General features: G+C 44.0%; 2 protein-coding genes across 3 annotated transcripts in view; both read right to left on the bottom strand.

The window, feature by feature from the left end:
* The window catches only part of LOC144496049 (uncharacterized), a 140191-nt gene extending 122397 nt beyond the window's left edge, over positions 1 to 17794 (bottom strand). The window contains exon 1 of one of the 2 annotated variants that reach the window (XM_078217001.1): positions 17570 to 17794. The gene's annotated coding sequence lies outside the window, so the exon portion shown is untranslated. The remainder of the gene's footprint in view (positions 1 to 17569) is intronic. The other variant, XM_078217002.1, reaches the window with a different exon arrangement.
* A 1892-nt stretch (positions 17795 to 19686) lies between these two features.
* Positions 19687 to 25369, bottom strand: part of ttc39c (tetratricopeptide repeat domain 39C) — a 94727-nt gene continuing 89044 nt past the window's right edge. Inside the window, exons 12-14 of the mRNA XM_078215619.1 lie at positions 25151 to 25255; positions 24273 to 24311; positions 19687 to 21757 (exon numbers count right to left, since the gene is read on the bottom strand). Coding sequence (XP_078071745.1) covers positions 21668 to 21757; positions 24273 to 24311; positions 25151 to 25255 — 234 coding nt within the window. The 3' untranslated portion in view covers positions 19687 to 21667. The remainder of the gene's footprint in view (positions 21758 to 24272; positions 24312 to 25150; positions 25256 to 25369) is intronic.

Below are 25369 nucleotides of genomic sequence, written 5' to 3'. Positions count from 1 at the left end.
ACAGTGGAGGGGTCTTTTTCCGGTTGGAGGTCTGTGACTAGTGGTGTTCCGCAGGGCTCTGTACTGGGACCTCTGCTGTTTGTGATATATATAAATGATTTGGAGGAAGATGTAGCTGGTGTGATCAGTAAGTTTGCGGACGACACAAAGATTGCTGGAGTTGCAGATAGTGATGAACATTGTCAGAGAATACAGCAGGATATAGATAGGCTGGAACATTGGGCGGAGAAATGGCAGATGGAAGTTAATCCAGATAAATGTGAAGTCATGCATTTCGGTTGATCTAATGTAAGGGGGAGCTATACAATAAATGGCAGAACCATCAGGAGTATAGACACACAGAGGGACCTGGGTGTACAAGTCCACAGATCCTTAAAGGTGGCAGCACAGGTGGAGAGGGTGGTCAAGAAGGCATATGGCATGCTTGCCTTTATTGGACGGGGCATAGAATATAAAAGTTGGCATATGATGTTGCAGCTGTATAGAACGTTGGTTAGGCCACATTTGGAATACTGCGTCCAGTTCTGGTTGCCACAATAACAAAAGGACGTGGAGGCTTTGGAGAGAGTACAGAAAAGGTTTACCAGGATGTTGCCTGGTATGGAGGGTCTTAGCTATGAGGAGAGATTGGGTAAACTGGGGTTGTTCTCCCTGGAAAGACGGAGGATATGGGGCAACCTAATCGAGGTGCATAAAATTATGAAAGGCATAGATAGGGTGAACAGTGGGAAGCTTTTTCCCAGGTCGGAGGTGACGAACACAAGGGGTCACGGGTTCAAGGTGAGGGGGGGCAAGGTTCAACACAGATGTCAGGGGGACGTATTTTACACAGAGGGTTGTGGGGGCCTGGAATGCACTGCCAAGCAGGGTGAATGAGGCGGACACGCTGGGATCGTTTAAGACTTATCTAGATAGCCACATGAACAGACTGGGAATAGAGGGACACAAACGCATGGTCTAGTTGGGCACATGAGCGGCGCAGGCTTGGAGGGCCGAAGGGGCTGTTCCTGTGCTGTATTGTTCTTTGTTCTTATTGAGCCATATACGATTCTCCGGGGGCTTGACAGGATAGATGCTGAGAGGATGTGGGGTTGACCATTTAAGACAGAGATGAGAACTTTCCAGGTTATAAGTGTTTTAAGCAAGACAGAGGTGAAGGTAAAAGAGGTGGGGGTGTTCCAATACTGGTTAGGGAACATATTACAGCTGTACTGAGGGAGGATACCTTGGGAGAATCATGTAATGAGACACTGTGGGTAGAACTCAGAAACAGGAAGGAGGCAGTCACTATGATGGGGGTGTACTACAACAGCCCTTCCAACAGCCCACGGGAAGTTGAAGAACATATATCTAAGCAGATTCTGGACAGATGTAGAAATAATAGGGTTGTTTTAGTTGTGACTTCAATTTTCCTCATATTGACAGGAAATCCCTTCAGGCCAGGAGTCCGGATGGTGAGGAATTTGTAAAGTGTGTCCAGGAAGGTTTTTTGGAACAATCTGTGGATAGTCCGGCTAGTCCTAGTACTGGACCTGGTACTAGGGAATGAGCCCGGCCTGGTCATCAAAGTTGCAGAGGATGGAACATGTGGCGAACAGTGACCACAGTTCTGTAAGCTTTAGGATACTGATGGAAAAGGACGAGTGTTGTCCGAGGGTTAAGGTGCTAAATTGGGGGAAGGCTAACTACAACCAGATTAGGCAGGATTTGGAAGCTGTTGTTTGGGAGATGCTGTTTGAGGGTAAATCCATTTTTGCATTGTGGGAGTCTTTTAAGGAGCAGTTGATCGGAGTGCAGGACAGGCACCTGCCTGCGAAAAAGAAGGAAAGGAAAGGCAGGATTCAGGAACCGTGACTGACCAGGGAAATTGCAAATCTAGTCAAAAAGAAAAAGGATGCATACATGAGATCTAGGCAACTAAAAACAGATAAAGCACTTGAAGAATACAGAGAAAGTAGAATAGAGCTCAAACAGGGAGTTATGAGGGCAAAAAGAGGTCACAAAATGTCCTTGGCAGGCAGAATTAAGGGCGAATACTAAGGCATTTTATGCATATATTAGGAACAAGAGGGTAGCTAGAGAAAGAGTTGGTCCACTCAAGGACAAAGGAGGGAAATTATGTGTAGCACCAAAGGAAGTGGTGAGATCCTTAATGAGTACTTTGCATCGGTATTCACAAAGGAGAGGGATACATCAATTGATGGTGTCTCGGAGGGGTGTGTAAACCCTTTAGAATAAGTCACCATTACGAGAGAGGAAGTGTTAGGTGAATTAAAAAGCATTATGGTAGACAAATCCCCAGGGCCAGATGGCATCTATCCCAGATTCCTGAGGGAGACGAGAGATGAGATTGCTGGGCCTCTAATCTTTGTTTCCTCATTGGCCACAGGTGAGGTCCCAGAGGATTGGAGGTTAGCCAATGTTGTCCTGTTATTTAAGAAGGGTAGCAAGGATAACCCGGGCAATTATAGGCCAGTGAGCTTGACGTCAGTGATAGTGAAATTGTTGGAGAAGATTCTTAGAGATAGGATCTATACACATTTGGAACTGAATGGTTTTATTCTCGACAGACAGCATGGGTTTTGTACGAGGGAGGTCATGTCTCACTAATTTAGTTGAGTTTTTTGAGGAGGTGACAAAAATGATTGACGAGGGAAGGGCTGTGGATGTTGTCTACATGAACTTTAGTAAGGCATTTGACAAGGTCCCTCACGGCAGGCTGGTGCAAAAGATTAAATCACACAGGATCGGGGTGAACTAGCTAGATAGATTCAGAACTGGCTTGACCATAGAAAAACAGGGTAGCGGTGGAAGGGTGTTTTTCTGAATGGAGGTCTGTAACTAGTGGTGTTTCGCAGGGATCAGTGCTGGGACCTCTGCTGTTCGTAATATATATAGGTGACTTGGAAGAAAACATATCTGGTCCGATTAGCAAGTTTGCGGATGATACTAAGATTGCTGGAGTTGCGGATAGTGATGAAGATTGTCAGAGAATACAGCAGGATATAGATAGGCTGGAAAATTGGGCGGAGAAATGGCAGATGGAATTTAATCTGGATAATGCAAGGTAATGCATTTTGGTAGTCCAATTCTGGTGGGAGCTATAAAATAAATGGCAGAACCATCAGAAGCATAGACACACAGAGAGAGATCTGGGTGTGCAGGTCTATAGTTCCTTAAAAGTGGCAGCACAGGTGGAAAAGGTGGTGAAGAAAGCATACGGCACGCTTGCCTTCATTGGACGCGGCATCAAGTATAAAAGTTGGCAAATTATGTTACAGTTGTATAAAATGTTCGTTAGGCCACATTTGGAATACTGTGTCCAATTCTGGTCACCACACTACCAGAAGGATGTGGAGGCTTTGGAGAGAGTACGGAAATGGTTTACCAGGATGTTGCCTGGTATGGAGGGTATTAGCTATGAGGAGAGATTGGGTAAACTGGGGTTGTTCTCCCTGGAATGATGGAGACTGAGAGGCGACCTGATAGAAGTTTATAAAATTATGAGGGGCGTGGATAGGGTGAAGAATTGGAGGCTTTTTCCCAGGGCAGAAATGACAATTACAAGGGGGCACAAGTTCAAGGTAAGGGGGGGAAGGTTCAGTGGAGATGTGCGGAAGAAGTTTTTTACACAGAGAGTGATGAGGGCCTGGAATGCACTGCCAAGTGAGGTGGTTGAGGTAGATACATTAGCGATGGTGGACTTATCTAGATAGACACATGAACAGATGGGGAATAGAGGGATACAAGCGGTTGGTCTAGATAGGACAACGTGATCGACGCAGGCTTGAAGGGCTGAAGGACCTGTTCCTGTGCTGTACTGTTCTTTGTTCTTTCTTCATTCAGAATCTGTGGAATTCTTTACTGTTAGAGGCTCGGTTAAGTATTTTCAAGACAGATTTTTGATCAGTACGGGAATCAAGAGTTATTAGGATAAGGCAGGAAAGTGGGGTTGAGGATTAAAAAGTAAAGTTAATTTATTAGTCACAAGTAAGGCTTACTGCAATGAAGTTACTGTGAAATTCCCTGAGTCACCACACTCCGGCACCTGTTCGGGTCAATGCACCTAACCAGCACGTCTTTCAGGCTGTGGGAGGAAACAGAGTATTCGGAGGAAACCCACGCAGACACAGGGAGAACATGCAAACTCCACACAGATACTGACCCAAGCCGGGAATCGAACTTGGGTCCCTAGCTGTGAGGCAGTAGTGCTAACCACTGTGCCACCCAGATGTCAGATCAGCCATGATTTCATTGAATGCTGGAGCAGACTTGATGGACCAAATGGCCCACTTCACTTCCTGTGTCTTATGACAACTCCAACACCATTTCCAGATGCATCACAAGCCTAGCTGACAGGCAATTTTTCACTGAAATGTGCCAGAACTTTAGCAGAAGTGAACTCTAGCTTGCATTCATTAAAACTTTCTGTACAGGCTTTGACTAATCCCATTTTGCATTTTTCGTCAGCAGAAGAAAGGATGGGGCGGGGGGGGGGGGGGGGCGGGGGGGCGACGATGGCCTAGTGGTATTATCGCTAGACTATTATTCCAGAAACTCAGTTCATGTTCTGGGGACCCAGGTTCGAATCCTGGCCACGCCAGATGGTGGAATTTGAATTCAACTAAAAATATCTGGAATTAAGAGTCTACTGATGACCATGAAACCATTGTCAAAGTCTACACATTCTCCCCGTGTCTGCATAGGTTTCCTCCAGGTGTTCTGGTTTCTTCCGAAAGACATGCTGGTTAGATGCATTGGCCATGCTAAATTCTCCCTCAGTGTATCCAACCAGGCGCCAGTGTAGTGACCAGGGGATTTTCACAGTAACTTGATCGCAGTGTTAATGTAAGCCTACTTGTGACACTAATAAATAAATTTTAAATGGCATCATGGCGGAGTCAGACAAAATGAAGAAAATTAGTCACTTCTTTACCCTGTCCACCCATTCCAGAACCCCAAGATTTTCTAAGCAAGGTGTACCAGCTGATTAAATTTCTGTCCAACCTGCCACAGGTCATAAAACCTCTGTGACATCTTCTCAAAATACCCAAGCATAGTGTTGAAATGCATGGCCTGAGCAGGTCAAAGACATGCTTCTCTCCACAGATTGCCTGGCTCATGACAAGAGCACATCACTGCCAACTACAGTCACAGTAAGAAGTTTAACAACACCAGGTTAAAGTCCAACAGGTTTATTTGGTAGCAAAAGCCACACAAGCTTTCAAGGCTCTAAGCCCCTTAGGGGCTGAGAGCCTCGAAAGCTTGTGTGGCTTTTGCTACCAAATAAACCTGTTGGACTTTAACCTGGTGTTGTTAAACTTCTTACTGTGTTTACCCCAGTCCAACGCCGGCATCTCCACATCATAACTACAGTCACAGCAGATGCTTCATCAACAGGACAAGGGGCAGTTCGGCTCCTATTTCAGGTGGATAGATCCCACCAACCAGTGTATCATATGTCTAGGAGTCTGTCAGACACAAAGATGTGGTATGCAGTTACTGAAAAAGGGCCCAAGGCAGTAACGTAGTTCTCTGATTATATTGATTTGATTTATTATTGTCACATGTATTAACATACAGTGAAAAGTGTTGTTTCTTGCGTGCTATACAGACAAAGCATACCATTCATAGAGAAGGAAATGAGAGAGTGCAGAATGTAGTGTTACAGTCATAGCTAGAGTGTTGAAAAAGATCAATGGCGAGGTAAGTCCATTCAGCAGCAGCAGGGAAGAAGCTGTTCTTGGGTCGGCTGGTACGTGACCTCAGACTTTTGTATCTTTTTCCCGACGGAAGAAGGTGGAAGAGAGAATGTCCGGGGTGCATGGGGTCCTTAATTATGCTGGCTGCTTTGCCGAGGCAGCAGGAGGTTTAGACAGAGTCAATGGATGGGAGGCTGGTTTGCGTGATGGATTGGGCTACATTCACGATCTTTTGTAGTTCCTTGCGGTCTTGGGCAGATCAGGAGCCATACCAAGCTGTGATATAACCAGAAAGAATGCTTTCTATGGTGCACCTGTAAATGCTAGTGAGAGTCGTAGCTGGCATGCCAAATTTCCTTAGTCTTCTGAGAAAGTAGAGGCTTTGGTGGGCTTTCTTAACTATAGTGTCGGCATTGGGGGGACCAGGACAGGTTGTTGGTGATCTGGACACCTAAAAACTTGAAGCTCTCGACCCTTTCTTCTTCGTCCCCATTGATGTAGACAGGAGCATGTTCTCCTTTACGCTTCCTGAAGTCGATGACAATCTCCTTCATTTTGTTGACATTGAGGGAGAGATTATTGTCACCGCACCAGTTCACCAGATTCTCTATCTCATTCCTGTACTCTGTCTCGTCATTGTTTGAGATCCGACCCACTACGGTGGTGTTGTCAGCAAACTTGAAAATCGAATTGTACAGGAATTTGGCCGCACAGTCATAGGTGTATAAGGAGTATAGTAGGGGGCTGAGAACACAGCCTTGTGGGGCACCGATGTTGAGGATGATCGTGGAGGAGGTGTTGTTGCCTATCCTGACTGATTGTGGTCTGTGAGTTAGGAAGTTCAGGATCCAGTCGCAGAGGGAGGGACCGAGGCCCAGACCACGGAGTTTGGAGGTAAGTTTCGTGGGAATAATAGTGTTGAAGACTGAGCTATTGTCAATAAATAGGAGTCTGACATATATTGTTGGGCTGAAAGTGATCAGCGAGAATAATTCCAATCCACTCGTCTCACTATTGGACAAGAAGGATCTGACAAGGATGCCCCCCAGAATTCTGAAATTCCACTTGCATTTCATGTTTTACATGCAAGCCAATGTATGCCCAGAGGAAGCATCAAACAACTGCAAACACACTGTCCACCACCACAACCAATCATCATTCTGGTTTACAACCACGCGTCATATTCCCAGTTCGTGACAACACAAGTGTCGGTGAGCTCCAAAAGGCTTCCACAGATATGTCAGGATAAATGAAGAATAAATCCTCATCCATCAGTACTGCCTGAAAGGTTGGACAACAACTGTGTATGATGATCTACTAGTGTATGGTGAGCGGTTACACATACCTGTCTCACTCCAGCCAGAGATTCTACAACTAATCCACCAAGGCCACTAGAGCATCACAACGTGCGGAACACGAGCCCATTCTGCAATGTGGTGACCAGAAATTAAACTGCCAAGTCTGTGTACTGACAAACCAGACCAGAGCTCCCTTTCCCTATACAGCTCCCTACCACACTGTGCAAAAGTTTGGGAATGGATCTATTCACTTACACCAAGTTATTTTCCTCATTAATGACAACCTCTCACAGTGGATTGAAGTGAATCAGAGTTGGTCATTTTGTTGTCGAAAGAAATCATGACCCATGGCTTGGTGGCGTGATCCATCAAACCAAGTGGTGTCCAACACAGCCCACAATAATGCAGACTTCATTCATTCTGCCAGAAATTATGGATTTCAACACCTTCGCAAACTAACAGTGAATTGGAAAGGAGTACGTTCTAGTAAAATCCACTAAAGAAAAATGACATCTTGCAATTGTGCTTTTTACATATAGATCCACCTACTACACTGTGGATTAGCTTTATCAGAGGCACTGATTTGATTTTGACTTGATTTGATTTATTATTGTCACATGTATTAGTATTCAGTGAAAAGTATTGTTTCTTGCGCGCTATACAGACAAAGCATACCGTTCATTGAGAAGGAAAGGAGAGAGTGCAGAATGTAGTGTTACAGTCATAGCTAGGGTGTAGAGAAAGATCAACTTCATGCGAAGTAAGTCCATTCAAACGTCTGATGGCAGCAGGGAAGAAGCTGTTCTTGAGGTTTTCTGAAGGGGAGGTCATGCCTCACTAACTTGATCGAGTTTTTCGAGGAAGTGACGAAGATGATTGATGAGGGTAGGGCTGTGGATGTTGTCTGCATGGACTTCAGTAAGGCCTTTGACAAGGTCCCTCATGGCAGATTGGTGCAGAAGGTGAAGTCGCATGGGAACAGAGGTGAGCTGGCAAGGCGGTTACAGAACTGACTCAATCATAGAAAGACCAGGTTAAAGTCCAACAGGTTTATTTGGTAGCAAAAGCCACGCACTGTGTTTACCCCAGTCCAACGCCGGCATCTCCACATCATGTCGATCATAGAAGACAGAGGGTAGCAGTGGAAGGGTGCATTTCTGAATGGAGGGCTGTGACAAGTGGTGTTCCTCAGGGATCTGTGCTGGGACCTTTGCTGTTTGTAATATATATAAATGATTTGGAGGAAAATGTAACTGGATTGATTAGTAAGTTTGCGGATGACACAAAGGTTGGTGGATTTGCGGATAGCGATGAGACCATCAGAGGATACAGCAGGATATAGATCAGTTGGAGACTTGGGCGGAGAGATGGCAGATGGAGTTTAATCTGGGCAAATGTGAGGTAATGCATTTTGGAAGGTCTAATACAGATAGGAAGTATACAGTAAATGGCAGAACCCTTAAGAGTATTGATAGGCAGAGGAATCTAGGTGTACAGGTCACTGAAAGTGGCAATGCAGGTGAAGAAGGTAGTCAAGAAGGCATAAGGCATGCTTGCCTTCATCAGCCGGGGTATTGAGTTTAAAAATTGGCAAGTCATGTTGCAGCTTTATAGAACCTTAGTTAGGCCACACTTGGAATATAGTGTTCAATTCTGGTCGCCACACTACCGGAAGGATGTGGAGGCTTTGGAGAGGGTACAGAAAAGACTTACCAGGATGTTGCCTGGTATGGAGGGCATTAGCTATGAGGAGAGGTTGGAGAAACTTGGTTTGTTCTCACTGGAAAGACGAAGGTTGAGGGCGACCTGATAGAAGTCTACAAGATTATGAGGGGCATGGACAGAGTGGATAGTCAATTGGAAGAGTCAATTACGAGGAGATATAAGTTTAAGGTGCGAGGGGCAAGGTTTAAATGAGATGTATGAGGCAAGTGTTTTACACAGAGGGTGGTGGGTGCCTGGAACTCGCTGCCGGGGGAGCAGATACGATAATGACATTTAAGGGACGTCTTGACAAATACATGAATGGGATAGGAATAAAGGGATATGATCCCCGGAAAGGTAAGGGGTTTTAGTTCAGTCGGGCAGCACGATCGGTGCAGGCTTGGAGGGCCGAAGGGCCTGTTCCTTTGCTATAATTTTCGTTGTTCTTCTTTGTTCTTTGAGTCGGTTAGTTCGTGACCTCAGACTTTTGTATCTTTTTCCCAACCGAAGAAGGTGCAAGAAAGAATGTCTGGGGTGCGTGGGTTCCTTAATTATGCTGGCTGCTTTGCCGAGGCAGCTTTCGACCATTTCTACTTCGTTCCCATTGATGTAGACAGGGGCATGTTCTCCACTACACTTACTGAAATCGATGACAATCTCCTTCGTTTTGTTGATATTAAGGGAGAGATTATTGTCGTTGCACCAGTTCACCAGATTCTCTATCTCATTCCTGTACTCTGTCTCATCATTGTTTGAGATCCGACCCACTACGGTGGTGTCGTCAGCAAACTTGAAAATCGAGTTGGAGCAGAATTTGCCCACACAATTATCTGTGTATAAGGGGTATAGTAGGGGGCTGAGAACACAGCCTTGTGGAGCACCAGTGTTGAGGATGATCATGGAGGAGGTGTTGTTGCCTATCCTTACTGATTGTGGACAGAAAACTTCATTCTCAACTTCCCACGATCCCAGGCTTGGCAGTCAGGAACTCCCTCAAGGTTCAGGACTGAGAACAGTTCTAAATACAGCAACAAGTTTCCACTTCCAAGAGGAGGTATTGTACTAGAAACATGCAGAGGTTTCAAGGTTTAGATCAGAGACGTCAAAAGAGGTCATTGTCCTGAGGGATGAAGATCAATGTCAGTCTTACTTGACACATACCCCAGAAGGCACAAGCAAACAGAACAGGTGAAGTCTTCTCCTCATGCATTTAGACAAACTCCATGTAGCCACCCAAGTATTTGAAACACCAAGTATAACAACTTCAACTCCAGACCAACAACGTCAACCCAAAGCAGTTGAGACTACCACTCCTCCAAATTTGAAAAGAATAAAATCTGGAAGAGTTGTTAAGCCTCCAGATTGTCTGAATTTGTAAAGTCAAAGGCTTGGTGGGATGGGAGAGGGGAGTAGCAGCATACGATCTTAAGATAAAGGAACAGAATTAGGCCATTTGGCCCATCGGGTCTGCTCCGCCATTCAATCATGGCTGATAAGTTTCTCAACCCCATTCTCCCACCTTTTCTCCATAACCTTTGATCCCCTTACCAATCAAGAACCTATCTATCTCTATCTTAAATATACTCAATGACCTGGCCTCCAAAGCTTTCTGTGGCAATGAATTATAGATTCACCACCCTCTGGCTGAAGAAATTCCTCCTCATCTTGGTTCTTTTAAGGTGAGAGATACAAAAGTGTCCAGAGGGGCAATGTTTTCACACAGAGGGTGGTGAATGTCTGGAACAAGCTGCCAGAGGTAGTAGTAGAGGCGGGACAATTTTATCTTTTAAAAAGCATTTAGATAGTTACATGGGTACGATGGTTATAGAGGGATATGGCCAAATGCGGGCAATTGGGATTAGCTTAGGGGCTTAAAAAAAAAAGGGCAGCATGGACAAGTTGGGCCGAAGAGCCTGTTTCCATGCTGTAAACCTCTATGACTCTAAAAGGTCGTCCCTTTATCCTGAGGGTCTGCCCTCGCTCGTATCCTAGTCTCTCCTACTAATGGAAATATCTTCCCCACGTCCACTCTATCCAGGTCTTTTAGTATTCTCTAAGTTTCAATGAGATCTCCCTCATCCTTCAAAACTCCATCGAGTACAGACCCAGAGTCCTCAAACACTTCTCATACATCAATCTTTTCATACCCGGGATCATTCTCATGAACCTCTTCTGGACCCTCTCCAATGCCGGCACATCCTTCCTTAGATACGGGGCCCAAAATTGCTTGCAATATTCCAAATTTGGTCTGGCCACAGCCTTATTTAGCCTCAGCAGTACCTCCCTTCTTTTGTATTCTAGTCCTCTTGAAATGAATGCTAGCATTACATTTGTCTTCCTAACTACCAAGTCAAACTAACCTTAAGAGAATCCTGAACTAGGACTCCCAAGTCCCCCTGTGCTTCCGATTTCTGAATTCTTTCCCCCTTTAGAAAATAGTCTACGCCTCTATTCTTCCTACCAAAGTGCATAACCTCACGCTTTCCCATATTGTATTCTATCTGCCACTTCTTTGTCCACTCTCCTAACCTGTCCAACTCCTTCTGCAACCTCCGCACTTCCTTAATATACGACCTTCGCCTATCTTTGATATTTGTTGCAAACTTAGTCACAATGCCCTCAGTTCCTTCATCTAGATCATCGATGTATAAAGTGAAAAGTTGTCATCCTAACACTGAGCCCTGTGGAACTTCACTAGTCACCAGCTGCCATCCTGAAAAGGACCTCTTTATCCCCACTCTCTGCCTTCTGCCAGTCAGCCAATTTTCTATCCATGTGAGTACCTTGCCTCTGACACCATGGGCTCTTATCTTGCTCAGCATGTAAATATTGTCAATACCTTTTGTGAAGAGATAGTTTTAGTATTAGGGTGTTCAGGACTGTGAGGGTTAAAATTAGACAGAGGAAACAGTACCGCCCACGTTGTGATGTAGAGATTCACATGGGAGGGTAATGGTTAGTCTGGTCAAAGTCAGCATGAAGATAGCACCTAGTCAGGGCTGCATCCGGTATATATGTTAAGTGTTACTAATCAACAGTTACTGTTCCAATCATGCAAACTTCTTGGCCTCTTAATGGCACAACATAAAACAACCCCAGATCTGAACACACTACAATGTAACTCCCCCAAGATCCCAACTCACTGCAATGTCATCCCTGCCACACCAATTCATTGCAATGTGATCTCCTGATCCCAACAATTGCGGTGTGATATCCAGATTCCCACTATTTGAATTGAATTGAATTGATTGTCACATGTATTGGGATACAATGAAATTCTTGTGCGCTATGCAAAGCATCCCGTTCATGCAAGACATAGGCGAGAAGGAAAGGAGAGGATACAGAATATAGTGTTACAGTTACTGATAAGGTAAAGAGAAAGTTCAGTTTAATGTGTGATAGGACCATTCAAAAGTCTGATAACAGCAGGGAAGAAACTGTTCTCGAGTTGGTTGGTATGTGTTTTCAGACTTCTGTATCTTCTTCCCGATGGAAGAGGGTGGAAGTGAGGCGGAAGAGAGTATGTCCAGGGTGCGTGGGATCCTTGATTATGCTGGCTGCTTTTCCGAGGCAGCGGGAAGTGTAGATGGAGTCAATGGACGGGAGGCTGGTTTGCGTAATGCCCAGATCGCAACTATTGCAATGTAGACCAAACTATTTGACATAGATAGGATGCAAAGCTGGGCTGAAAAATGGCAAATGGAGTTTAACCCTGATAAATGTGAGGTGATTCATTTTGGTAGGACTAATTTAAATGTGGATTACAGGGTCAAAGGTAGGGTTCTGAAGACTGTGGAGGAACAGAGAGATCTTGGGGTTCATATCCACAGATCTCTAAAGGTTGACACTCAAGTGGATAGAGCTGTGAAGAAGGCCTATAGTGTGTTAGCTTTTATTAACAGGGGGTTGGAGTTTAAGAGCCGTGGGGTTATGCTGCAACTGTACAGGACCTTGGTGAGACCACATTTGGAATATTGTGTGCAGTTCTGGTCACCTCACTATAAGAAGGATGTGGAAGCGCTGGAAAGAGTGCAGAGGAGATTTACCAGGATGCTGCCTGGTTTGGAGGGTAGGTCTTATGAGGAAAGGTTGAGGGAGCTAGGACTGTTCTCTCTGGAGCGGAGGAGGCTGAGGGGAGACTTAATAGAGGTTTATAAAATGATGAAGGGGATAGATAGAGTGAACGTTCAAAGACTATTTCCTCGGGTGGATGGAGCTATTATAAGGGGGCATAACTATAGGGTTCGTGGTGGGAGATACAGGAAGGATATCAGAGGTAGGTTCTTTACGCAGAGAGTGGTTGGGGTGTGGAATGGACTGCCTGCAGTGATAGTGGAGTCAGACACTTTAGGAACATTTAAGCGGTTATTGGATAGGCACATGGAGCACACCAGGATGATAGGGAGTGGGATAGCTTGATCTTGGTTTCAGATAAAGCTCGGCACAACATCGTGGGCCGAAGGGCCTGTTCTGTGCTGTACTGTTCTATGTTCTATTGCAGTGTGAAATTAATGGGATTGGAGGCAATCCAGGGCCTAATAAATCTTCATCCCAGAGTACTTAAAGAAGTGGCCCTAGAAATAGTACCTTCATTGGTGGTCATTTTCCAAACTTATTTGAACTCTGGAATGGTTCCTACAAATTAAAGGGTAGCAAATGTAAGCCCACTATTCAAAAAGGGAGGTAGAGAGAAAACAGGGAACTAACTATAGACCAGTGAGTCTAACATCAGTACTGGGGAAGTTGCTAGAGTCCATTATCAAGGATTTCATAACTCAGCATTTGGAAAGTAGTGGTATAATCAGACAAAGTCAGCATGGATTTACTAAAGGGAAATCATGCTTGATGAATCTATTTGATGTAATTAGGAGAATTGATCAGGAAGAACTGGTGGAGGTGGCCTATGTAGACTTTCAGACAGCTCTTCACAAGGTCTCACATAACAGATTACTATGTAAAGTTAAAGCGCATAGGCTTACAGTTAGTGTCTTAAGATGGATAGAAAGCTGGTTAGCAGACAGGAAGCAAAGAGTTGGAATAAATGGGTCTTTTTCTGATTGGCAGGAAGTGACTAGTGGGGAATGCAGGGATCTGTCCTAGGACCCAATTGTTCACATTATATATTAATGATTTGGACAAGGGAACTAAATGTTTTATTTCCAAATTTACTGATAATACGAAGTTGGATGGGAGGGTGAGCTGTGAGGAAGATGCAGAGATGCTTCAGCGTGATTTAGACAGGTGAAGTGAGTGGGCATATGCATAGCAAATGCAGTATAATGTGGATAAATGTGAGGTTATCTACTTAGGTAGCAAAAATAGGAAGGCAGATTATTGAGTCAACGTTTTGAGACTGAATGACCCGTCGGACGGGTCATAGAGGTTTACAGCATGGAAACAGGCCCTTCGGCCCAACTTGTCCATGCCACCTAGTTTTTACCACTAAGCTAGTCCCAATTGCCTGCATTTGGCCCATATCCCTCTGTACGCATCTTACCCATATAACTGTCTAAATGCTTTTTAAAAGGCAATTTTGTACCCACCTCTTACTACTACCTCTGGCAGTGCGTTCCAGACACTCAACCTTCTGTATGAAAAAAAATGCCCCTCTGGACCCTTTTGTATCTCTTCCTCTCATCTTAAACCTATGCCCTCTAGTTTTAGACTCCCCTACCATTGATAAGAGATGTTGACTATCTATCGAGTTTAGAAGGTTATGGGGAGATCTTATAGATACATATAAGATAATGAAGGGGCTAGACAGAGTAGAAGCAGCGAGGTTATTTCCACTTACAATGGAAACAAGCACTAGGGGGCATAGCCTCAAAATACGGGGGAGTCAATTTAGAACAGAGTTGAGGAGGAACTTCTTCTCCCAGAGGGTAGTGAATCTTTGGAATTCTCTGCCCAATGAAGCAGTAGAGGCTACCTCGTTAAATGTGTTTAAGTCACAAATCGATAGATTTTTAATCATTTAGGGAATTAAGGGTTATGGGGAGCGGGCGGCTAAGTGGAACTGAACCCACTATCAGACCAGCCATGATCTTATTGAATGGTGGAGCAGGCTTGAGGGGCTAGATGGCCTACTCCTGCTCCTATTTCTTATGTTCTTATGTACCTCATCAATGCTCCTTAGTATTTTATAGAGCTCTATAAGATCACCCCAAGTCTTCTACGCTCCAGGGAAAAAAGTCCCAGCCTCTCCTTATAACTCAAACCATCAAGTCCCGGCCAGTGGCATCCTAGTAAATTTTTTCTGCACTCTTTCTAGTTTAATAATATCCTTTCTATAATAGGGTGACCAGAACTGTACGCAGTATTCCAAGTGTGGCCTTACCAATGTATCATACAACTTCAACAAGACGTCCCAACTCCTGTATTCAATGTTCTGACCAATGAAACCAGGCATGCTGAATGCCTTCTTGTGACTCCACATTCAAAGAGCTATGAACCTGTAACCTTACATCTCTTTGTTCTATAACTCTCCCCAACGCCCTACATTAACTGAGTTAGTGCTGTGAGTAGTGGATACTCAGTGAGATCTAGGTGTCCTGTGCATCAGTCGCTGAAAGTAAGTGTGCAGGTACAGCTGGCAGTAAAGAAGGCAAATGGTATGTTGGCTGTCATAGCAAGTGGATTTATGAATAGCAATAGGGGTGTTTTACTGTAATTGTAGAGGGTGTTGGTGTGGCCACACATGGAGTATTGTGTGCAGTTTTGGTTTCTATATCTGAGGAAGGATGTCCTTGCTATAGAGGGAGTACAGTGAAGGTTTACCAGGCTGATTCCTGGGATGGCAGGTCTGTCATATGAGGAGAAACTAAGTCGGTTAGGGTTATATTCATTGGAGTTTAAAAGAGTGAGGGGGGATCGCATAGAAACTTATAAAATTCTAACAGGGTGAGACAGGGTAGATTCAGAAAGAATGATCCCAATAGGATAAGGGATAAACCTTTTAGAACTGACATGAAGAGAAATTTCTTCACCCAGAGGATGGTGAATGTGTGGAATTCACTCCCACACAAAGTAGTCGAGGCCAAAACTTTGTCAAGAAGAAATTAGCTCTTGAGGCTCAAGGGATATGGGGGGGGGGGGGCATCAGGATATTGAATTTGATGATCAGCCATGATCAAAATGAATGGTGGAGCAGGCTCGAAGGGCCGAATGGCCTACTCCTGCTTCTAATTTATATGTATGTTTTTATAGATGATCACCGGATCCCAACTCACTACATTGTGACACCCCAAATCCCAAAACATTGCAATGTGACCCCAGAACTCAACTCACTGCAATGTAATCTCCAGATCACAAATATTGAGATCCCAACCCATTACAATACCATCCCATGGACACCAACCCATTGCAATGTGATCCCCACATTCCAATTTATTACAATGTAACCCCAGATCTCAACCCAAAACATTTGCTCTATTCTCTCCCCACAGATGCTGTCAGACCCGCTGAGATTTTCCAGCATTTTCTGTTTTGTTTTCATTACATTGTAGTGATTTGGGATCTGAGGATCGCACGGCAGTGAGTTGGGATCTGATGATCGCACGGCAATGAGTTGGGATCTGATGAAGATCCCAATGATCCGGGGATCATCAATTATTAGGGGCGGCACGGTAGCACAGTGGTTAGCACTGCTGCTTCACAGCTCCAGGGTCCCGGGTTCGATTCCCGGCTCGGGTCACTGTCTGTGTGGAGTTTGCACATTCTCCTCGTGTCTGCGTGGGTTTCCTCCGGGTGCTCCGGTTTCCTCCCACAGTCCAAAGATGTGCGGGTTAGGTTGATTGGCCAGGTTAAAAAAAAATTGCCCCTAAGATGCGTAGGTTAGAGGGATTAGTGGGTAAATATGTGGGGGTAGGGCCTGGGTGGGATTGTGGTCGGTGCAGACTCGATGGGCCGAATGGCCTCCTTCTGCACTGTAGGGTTTCTATGATTTCTATGATTACAATGTGATCCCCAGATCCCAACTCATTGCCGTGCGATCATCAGATCCCAACTCATTGCCGTGCGATCATCAGATCCCAACTCACTGCCGTGCGATCCTCGGATCCCAACACATTGCAGTGTAATCCTCAGATCCCAAATCACTACAATGTGATCCCCAGATCCCAACTCATTGCAGTGCGATTCCCAGATCCCAATTCACTACGATGTGATCCCCAGATCCCAGTCCATTACAACATGATCACAGGTGCCAGTCCATTACAATGTGATCCCCAGATCCCAGTCCATCACAATGTGATCCCCAGATCCATTACAACGTGATCACAGATCCCAGTCCATTACAATGTGATCACAGATCCCAGTCCATTACAATGTGATCCCCAGATCCCAGCCCATTACAATGTGATCCCCAGATCCCAGCCCATTACAATGTGATCACAGATCCCAGTCCATTACAATGTGATCCCCAGATCCCAGCCCATTACAATGTGATCACAGATCCCAGCCCATTACAATGTGATCACAGATCCCAGTCCATTACAATGTGATCACAGGTCCCAGCCCATTACAATGTGATCACAGATCCCAGTCCATTACAATGTGATCACAGATCCCAGCCCATTACAATGTGATCACAGATCCCAGTCCATTACAATGTGATCACAGGTCCCAGCCCATTACAATGTGATCACAGATCCCAGTCCATTACAATGTGATCCCCAGATCCCAGCCCATTACAATGTGATCACAGATCCCAGCCCATTACAATGTGATCACAGGTCCCAGCCCATTACAATGTGATCACAGATCCCAGCCCATTACAATGTGATCACAGATCCCAGCCCATTACAATGTGATCACAGATCCCAGTCCATTACAATGTGATGTGATGTTCCCAGGAGCTGCACTCACCAGTGGAGAGCAGACACCTTTGCTGAGTGTGTGGAGGGAGTTGCTCCTGGACCTTGCTGTAGATGCTCTTGCTGAATCTCTGTGCTATGTCGCTCTGTGCCGGCCGGCTTTCCGTCGCTTGCGCCTCTCGCGGACGCTCAACGCGTTTTGAAACCAAACCGCCAGTGGGGCACGTAGCGGCCCCGCACACACAGGGTCATTGTCCACCGCAGCAGCACGCGGCCTGCCAATCACCCTGACCCCGCCCCTCGGCCATCTCCGACCTGCCAATCACCCTGACTCCACCCCTTGGCCAGCCCCGACCTGCCAATCACCCTGACCCCGCCCCGAGAGGTCAAACCGTTCTGCTTCACAACCACGTGACGTTGTCAATCGTTCCCGACCCCGCCCCGCACGTTCTCACGTGACCCAGTCACTTCCCTCTCAGAGCCCGTATTGAGCGCACACCCCCTGCCTCAGGCTGTCAGCGCCAAAGCCGCATTCCCCCAGTCAGTGACCGGAACCTAGATTCCCCGCAGATTCATAGAAACCCTACAGTGCAGAAGGAGGCCATTCGGCCCATCGAGTCTGCACCAACTACAATCCCACCCAGACCCTATCCCCCGTACATTTTACCGTGGCTGGTGCCCCTGACACTCAGGGGCAATTTAGCACAGTCAATGCCCCTAACCTATATATCTTTCAGACTGTGGGAGGAAACCGGAGCACCCGGAGGAAACCCACGCAGACACGGGGAGAACGTGCAGACTCCACACAGACAGCGACCCAAGCCTGGAATTGAACCCGGGTCCCTGGCCCGGTAAGGCTGCAATGCTAACCACTGTGTCACCGTGCTGCCCTTAAATTGATTCAGCTTCCCAACGTTGTAAACCAACTTCAAAAAGTCATATTGGACTCAAAACGTTAACTCTGTTTCTCTCTCCACCGATGCTGCCAGACCTGAGTTTTTCCAGCATTTTCTGTTTCTAGTTTGTACTTTATCGGCTACAGAACCCTTTGAGAAATCCAATGGTCATGAAAGATGCTACATAAACGCAAGTGTTAGTAACATTTTTGTTAGTGACACTCTTGCCTTAAGGTTTCAGATGTCAGGTCCCAATAAAAATCCCAAACAATTCCACATACACTGTCTCACAGGGTCCTGCCCAATGTAAAGCAGGGATAAGCTCACAATCCATTCTGGCACTTGTATCCTGGCTCCACAGTCTGATTCATTAGTCTATAGCGGGGCACTTGACCCATACCTGCTCTTCTGTTTCTTCAAAACAAATTAAGGTTGACCAAACAAGATGTTTTCTTTTGAACCCTATGCTCTTGATCCCTATATTGTTCATTTGTAGATGTACTTCTCTTTGCTCCTTAGTAAGGATTCCATTATTTTTCCTACCACCCTGTTAATATAATTAGAACATAGAAAAACTACAGCACAAACAGGCCCTTCGGCCCACAAGTTGTGCAGAACACATCCCTACCTTCTAGACCTACCTATAACCCTCCATCCTATTACGCTCCATGTACTCATCCAGGACAGGTTTAATTCCCTGGACAGGTTCTGTCTTCCTTGTTAAATATAGGAATTATATTATCTAACGGCCAGTTTGCTAGTATTATACCGATCTCTGATGAATTATTAAGCCTCTGTCATCTCTTTCCTAGGTGTTTTTAATTTGTGTGGATGCAATCCATCTGAACCAGAATCTTGAACTTCAATGTGATTAGATTTTAAATGCACTTAGTCCATCATTCAATGTCATGTCTACCCATTATACTTGCCTGGTAAATACCAAGGCAAACTAATTAAGATTGCTGCCATCTCTGTTGCTACCTGTGGCACTGTCCTGTCTATCCCTTAATGGTTGATTCTGTTCCATCTCAGCCTAGCAATAATTGATGGATAAGAAATTTCAACTTTGCCAGTAGTGCCCATATATGGAGAACAAACTGAACCAAGTCCGATTGTTTACATTTGGAAAAGAAACACAATTTTGGATGGGATATGAAGCTGAAACTAAAGTAATACAGAAACTGATTATATATAGAGTAACGTAGAATCCTGCACAACAGTTACAATTGTGCTCAGTTTAATATACTGATCAAATATTTTGAACCACGACAGATCTGGACACACGTCTTTTTTTTAATACAGCTGAGTAATAGCAGTCTACATACAGTCAAAAATACAGTGACCGTTTTCATCACCATTCAGTTAGTCAACATTTCCACTCATACACAATGAACAGATTCAGTTCCCAATCCCAATCAGCATCACAGAAACAGTGAGTGCTGGGCAGGCAAGTGCTCCTTCCTTCTGTAATCAAGTCACTTGTCAATGCAAAGTGAACAAATTCTTCCTCCATTTATGAAATACAGTTACCACAACCAGGTTCGCATTCATTTTTTGGATAACTTACAACATTCAGTTCATTAACATTTTTGTTTTTTTTAATTTTCCCTTCCCCTGAGCAATGTGTGTACCAGAGCAAAAATGTTGATAACATTCTCCAGTGTAAGCAAGTTAGAAGATTCACATTACGTTACTTTATCACATTACTCAATGTTAAACAGTTCAGTTATTTAATTCTACTGTTAAAACAAAAATAGCCACATCATAGAATTATACAACTGTGTAAATAAGGGGACTTAAATACTAGGAGTGCAAGTTTGGAAAGAAAGGACAATAAAATTCCAAATTACAAATGAAACACTTGCTGAGCAACAGCCTGAAAATTCAGAGATAAATAAAATCTAACGTAACCAGCAACAGTGCAGGTGAGCACCTCCAAGGAGTTGCTTAGTCACACAAGGACCCTAGATCTGTGCCAAGTCAACTGGCCAGCTGGACAAGGTACCAGACGGCAACCAGCGCCTATAGAATCAAAGCAGCAAGCTTGAGGAAACAACAAAAACCGGTGCAATAAACATTCATGGCTGCTGGAGAATCCACACAACGTATAATTCAGGAATGTTGGATTCTTTTTGATTTTATTGCCATTAGATCATGCCTCAGATTTTAAATGGGGTTTTATAAAAAATACATTTTTAAAATGAAACTTGATAGTGCTTGCCTATGACATCTGCATCCAAGTGATATATTCTTATTCAATGGCTCACACCTGTCAGATAATGGTCATAAATAACTTGGCATAGGCATAATCTAGTAGAATAAAATCTTGTTTACCCTGTTGAGATGCTATTAACAGTAGATACAAACATGTCATAATATGACAAAACAAATGACAAAGTAGATAATTAGACACAGATGCTACAAGACAATTTCATTTGCCCATTATCCTGTTTCCCAGAGATATCCTTTAAAAATGTATGAATTTCACAATTTTTTTGTTTCTTTTACATCTGATCTACAACTGAGGTATTTGGATTTTTTTTAAAAGTATACCAGAAGATCTCAAAGAACATCGTGGCATGACAGGATTAAACAAGCTTTTAAAAAAAAAAAGACCTTGTAGATACTGCATCTTTCATTCATAATTAACAAATGACCCTGAGCAGAAATGAACTCAAGTCCTTTGCTGCTGGTGTTCTGTGGGGTCTGATACAAAAGGGAATTTAAAAAGTGCTAACAATATTTTACACATCTTAAAATAATGGTGGTGTTAAAGCTTGGCAAATTAAAAGTACAACCAGTGCAACAAAAATATGGCTATTAACAGGCAAAAGCCATGAACGCTTTTTCCTTCCTGAACTTCTGCTACCTAACCGAAGCACATTTAGAATCTGCCCCAATGACGTGAATAGGCTCTGTGCTTTAAACCGCACTGACAGAGTTAACTCTAAATTGAACTACGGTCATCAAAGTGGGAAAAAAAAGCAAGGTCACTTGATAATCCTCGGAACTCCCTAAGCCTCCTCCTGTTTAGCTACCTATAATAAAGAGCTACAGCTTCAATGCACCTCTCATTTTTCAGTGAAACTGCCCCTACACATCCAAAGACAATCCACATGCTTAGGTTTAATGCAGCCTTCATGAGCTCAGACCAACCACTCGACTTCCTTTGCTGTGTATTTACAGCATAAAGTGCAGGAACTGATTTAAGTTCAATCACATGTGCACTGAAGAAGATTCCTGTTTGGCAAAGATCATTGTGGAACAAGTTCTTTCAATGATGCTAACGCAGTATGAATACGCACGTGAAGACGGTTTTCAAAATCATAACCAGCAAACTCTTCCTGCAGAGGAAGAAAATGAGAATTAACTGGCAGGGACAGAATGGCTTCCCCTGAATCCCCAATATCCACAAAAGATAACTTGTTTTCAATCGTAACACTGATAATAATTGGACTAAATTCATTATAAAGTATTTCCACCCACCAATGTCATATCCACAAGTAGAAAATGAAACATAATTGAAAATACACCATTGTATAATCCCAAAAATATTGCTTCCCACTACACAAAAGGTACTGACTGTGTAAGTGTCAAAATTACTCCGGGATTTTTTTGAAAAATACAATTGAACACTAGCATCTCAAATGTCATTCTGAAACAGTGTGATAGGTCAGTTAATCTTTGATTTGATTTTATTTGATTTGTTGTCACATGTATTAACATTGTGAAAAGTATTGTTCCTTGCGTGCTATACAAAGCATACCGTTCATAGAGAAGGAAACGAGACAGTGCAGAATGTAGCGTTACAGTCATAGTTAGGGTGTAGAGAAAGATCAACTTAATGCAAGGTAGGTCCATTCAAAAGTCCGGTAAGTTAAATACACCGCACCTGTGAAAACCAGTTGTGTGGAATTTGAAAACCAGAGCATCTGGGTGTATCAGGGCTAAAGAATGGGGCTTGGACTGAGGGCCAACAGCTCCCTCTAAAATCTACCATCTAGAAGGACAAAGAGAACAGACATATGGGAACACCGCCACCCTCCAAGCCACTCACTATCCTTAGCTGGAACTTGATCACTGTTCCTTCACTGTCACTGGGTCAAAAACCTGGAACACCCTCCCTAAAGCAGTGTGAGTGTACCTACACCTCAGGGACTGCAACAATGGCTCATCACCACCTTCTCAGGAGCAATTCACGATGAACAGAAATGTTAGCTTAGTCACCTACATGCACATCCCAGGAAATAATTTAAACAAAACTACCCATTGATATTTTAGTGTACCAAGTGTGACTATAAGACCATAAGACATAGAAGCAGAATTAAGCCACTCGGCCCATCAAGTCTGCTCCGCCATTCAATCATGGCTGATATTTTTCTCCTGCCATTCTCCTGCCTTTTCCCCATAACCCCTGATCCCCTTATTAATCAAGAAACTATCTATCTCTGTCTTAAGACATTCAATGACCTGGCGTCCACACCCTTCTGTGGCAAAGAGTTCCACAGACTCACCACTCTCTGGCTGAAGAAATTCATAAGAACATAAGAAATAGGAGCAGGAGTAGGCCATCTAGCCCCTCGAGCCTGCCCCGCCATTCAATAAGATCATGGCTGATCTGAAGTGGATCAGTTCCACTTACCCGCCTGATCCCCATAACCCCTAATTCCCTTACCGATCAGGAATCCATCTATCCGTGATTCAAACATATTCAACGAGGTAGCCTCCACCACTTCAGTGGGCAGAGAATTCCAGAGATTCACCATCCTCTGAGAGAAGAAGTTCCTCCTCAACTCTGTTTTAAAGGATCATTCTTTTAGCCTGAGGTTGTGCCCTCAGGTTCTAATTTTTCCTACTAGTGGAAACATCCTCTCCACTTCCCCTCTATCCAGGCCTCGCAGTATCCTGTAAGTTTCAATAAGATCCCCCCTCATCCTTCTAAACTCCAACGAGTACAGACCCAGAGTCCTCAACTGTTCCTCATACGACAAGCTCTTCACTCCAGGGATCATTCTTGTGAACCTCCTCTAGACTCTTTCCAAGGTCAGCACATCCTTCCTTAGATATGGGTCCAAAACTGCTCACAATACTCCAAATGGGGTCTGACCAGAGCCTGAAACAGCCTCAGAAGTACATCCCTGCTCTTGTATTCAAGCCCTCTCGACATGAATGCTAACATTGCATTTGCCTTCCTAACTGTCGACTGAACCTGCATGTTAACCTTAAGAGAATCTTGAACAATGACTCCCAAATCCCTGTGTTTCTGATTTCCTAAGCATTTTCCCATTTAGAAAATAGTCTATGCCTCCATTCCTCCTTCTAAAGTGCATAACCTCACACTTTTCCACATTGTATTCCATCTGCCACTTCTTTGCCCACTCTCCTAACCTGTCCAAGTCTTTCTGCAGCCCCCCTGCTTCCTCAAAACTATCTGTCCCTCTACATATCTTTGTATCATCTGTAAACTTAGCAACAGTGTCTTCAGTTCCTTCCTCCAAATCATTTATGTATATTGTGAAAGGTTGTGGCCCCAGCACTGACCCCTGAGACACACCACTGATCTTAACATAACAGCTATTTAATCAATAAGTAATACAGTGGAGCCCCGTTGTAACATTGCATAACAGATTTAGTGCAAAATCGGATATGACGCGATGACCCCTTTTTTTTGCTATTTCCAGTTTAGCGATAACATTCGCGATGACATTTTGTGGACCCCGACCGTCGCGTTACAACGGGGCTCCACTGTACATTTGCAAGGGTGGGTGTTTGCTTACGATATTGACATTGATTTCACCAGCCAAATGTATCAAAACTGTAAAACAAATATTCTTATTGGACATGGGGTATCCAACTTACCTTGGCTTGGTACAGTAAAGTTTTGCCTTTGTCCAATGTCTATCATAAAAACAAACAAAAATGCATCATCGATATATTCTTTGGCCAAATAATGTCAATACTGTTGGATATTTCTCTCAGTTCCAGAGTGCAACAAAATTACAGTTCATAGAATCCCTACAGTGCAGGAGGCCATTCGCCCCATCTAATCTGCACCAATTCTCTATACAGAGTATTGACAGAGTATCTTACCCAGGCCCATCCCCCACTCTATCCCCATAGCCCCACATTTACCATGGCTAATCCCCTTAACCAACACATCTTTGGACATTAAGGGGCAATTCAGCATGGCCAATCCACCTAACCTGTGCATCTTTGGACTGTGGGAGGAAACTGGAGCATCCAGAGGAAACCTGCGCAGGCACGGGGAGAACGTGCAAACCCCACACAATCACCCGAGGTCGGAATTGAACCTGGGAAGAGGCCATTCAGCCCTTCAAGTGTGTTGCTCATTCAATCAGATCATGTTTGATTTGTATCCTAATTCTGCCTCTCGAGCACAATTTTCAGTTTTCAAAACGTATTATTTAGTTTGCATCACAGAGTTTTCTCAAAATTTTGACCATGAATAGGAACTACTAAATCAGTGGGATGGATAAATAAAAATAAATCTGGAATAAAATTCAGAAAATTAACGTGGCTTTCAAACATTGCATAACAGAATAAGCAGTTCTTTCAGATCCAGAAACATACAACCGATTGCGAAAAAATGGTTCTTACTTTGTGGTACAATTCTTTAAAGTAATAATTCAACAAAATGTAAAAGATGTTACATTTAGCTCGGTTAGTAACTTGCAGTTTTGAATAATGTTGGATATATCAAAAGCAGCTCTTCATACCTCTGGATTTTCTAACAACAGACATCCAAGCTCGTAACAAGCATATGGCTGTATGTATGCATTGTTCTGACGACTCAATTCATCTTTTATAGCTAGCTGGAAGAACTGCAGAAAGAAAAAACAAGTTACAATGTGAAAACCGTGTCACACATACTGGTGTGTATTATATATAAACACGCACACACACATTTACGTATGTAAGACCGTGTACCCATAAGG

The sequence above is a fragment of the Mustelus asterias genome, chromosome 7, assembly GCF_964213995.1.
Source record: "Mustelus asterias chromosome 7, sMusAst1.hap1.1, whole genome shotgun sequence".
Lineage (NCBI taxonomy): Eukaryota > Metazoa > Chordata > Chondrichthyes > Carcharhiniformes > Triakidae > Mustelus > Mustelus asterias.
This window is presented reverse-complemented; position numbering and strand designations above follow the sequence as displayed.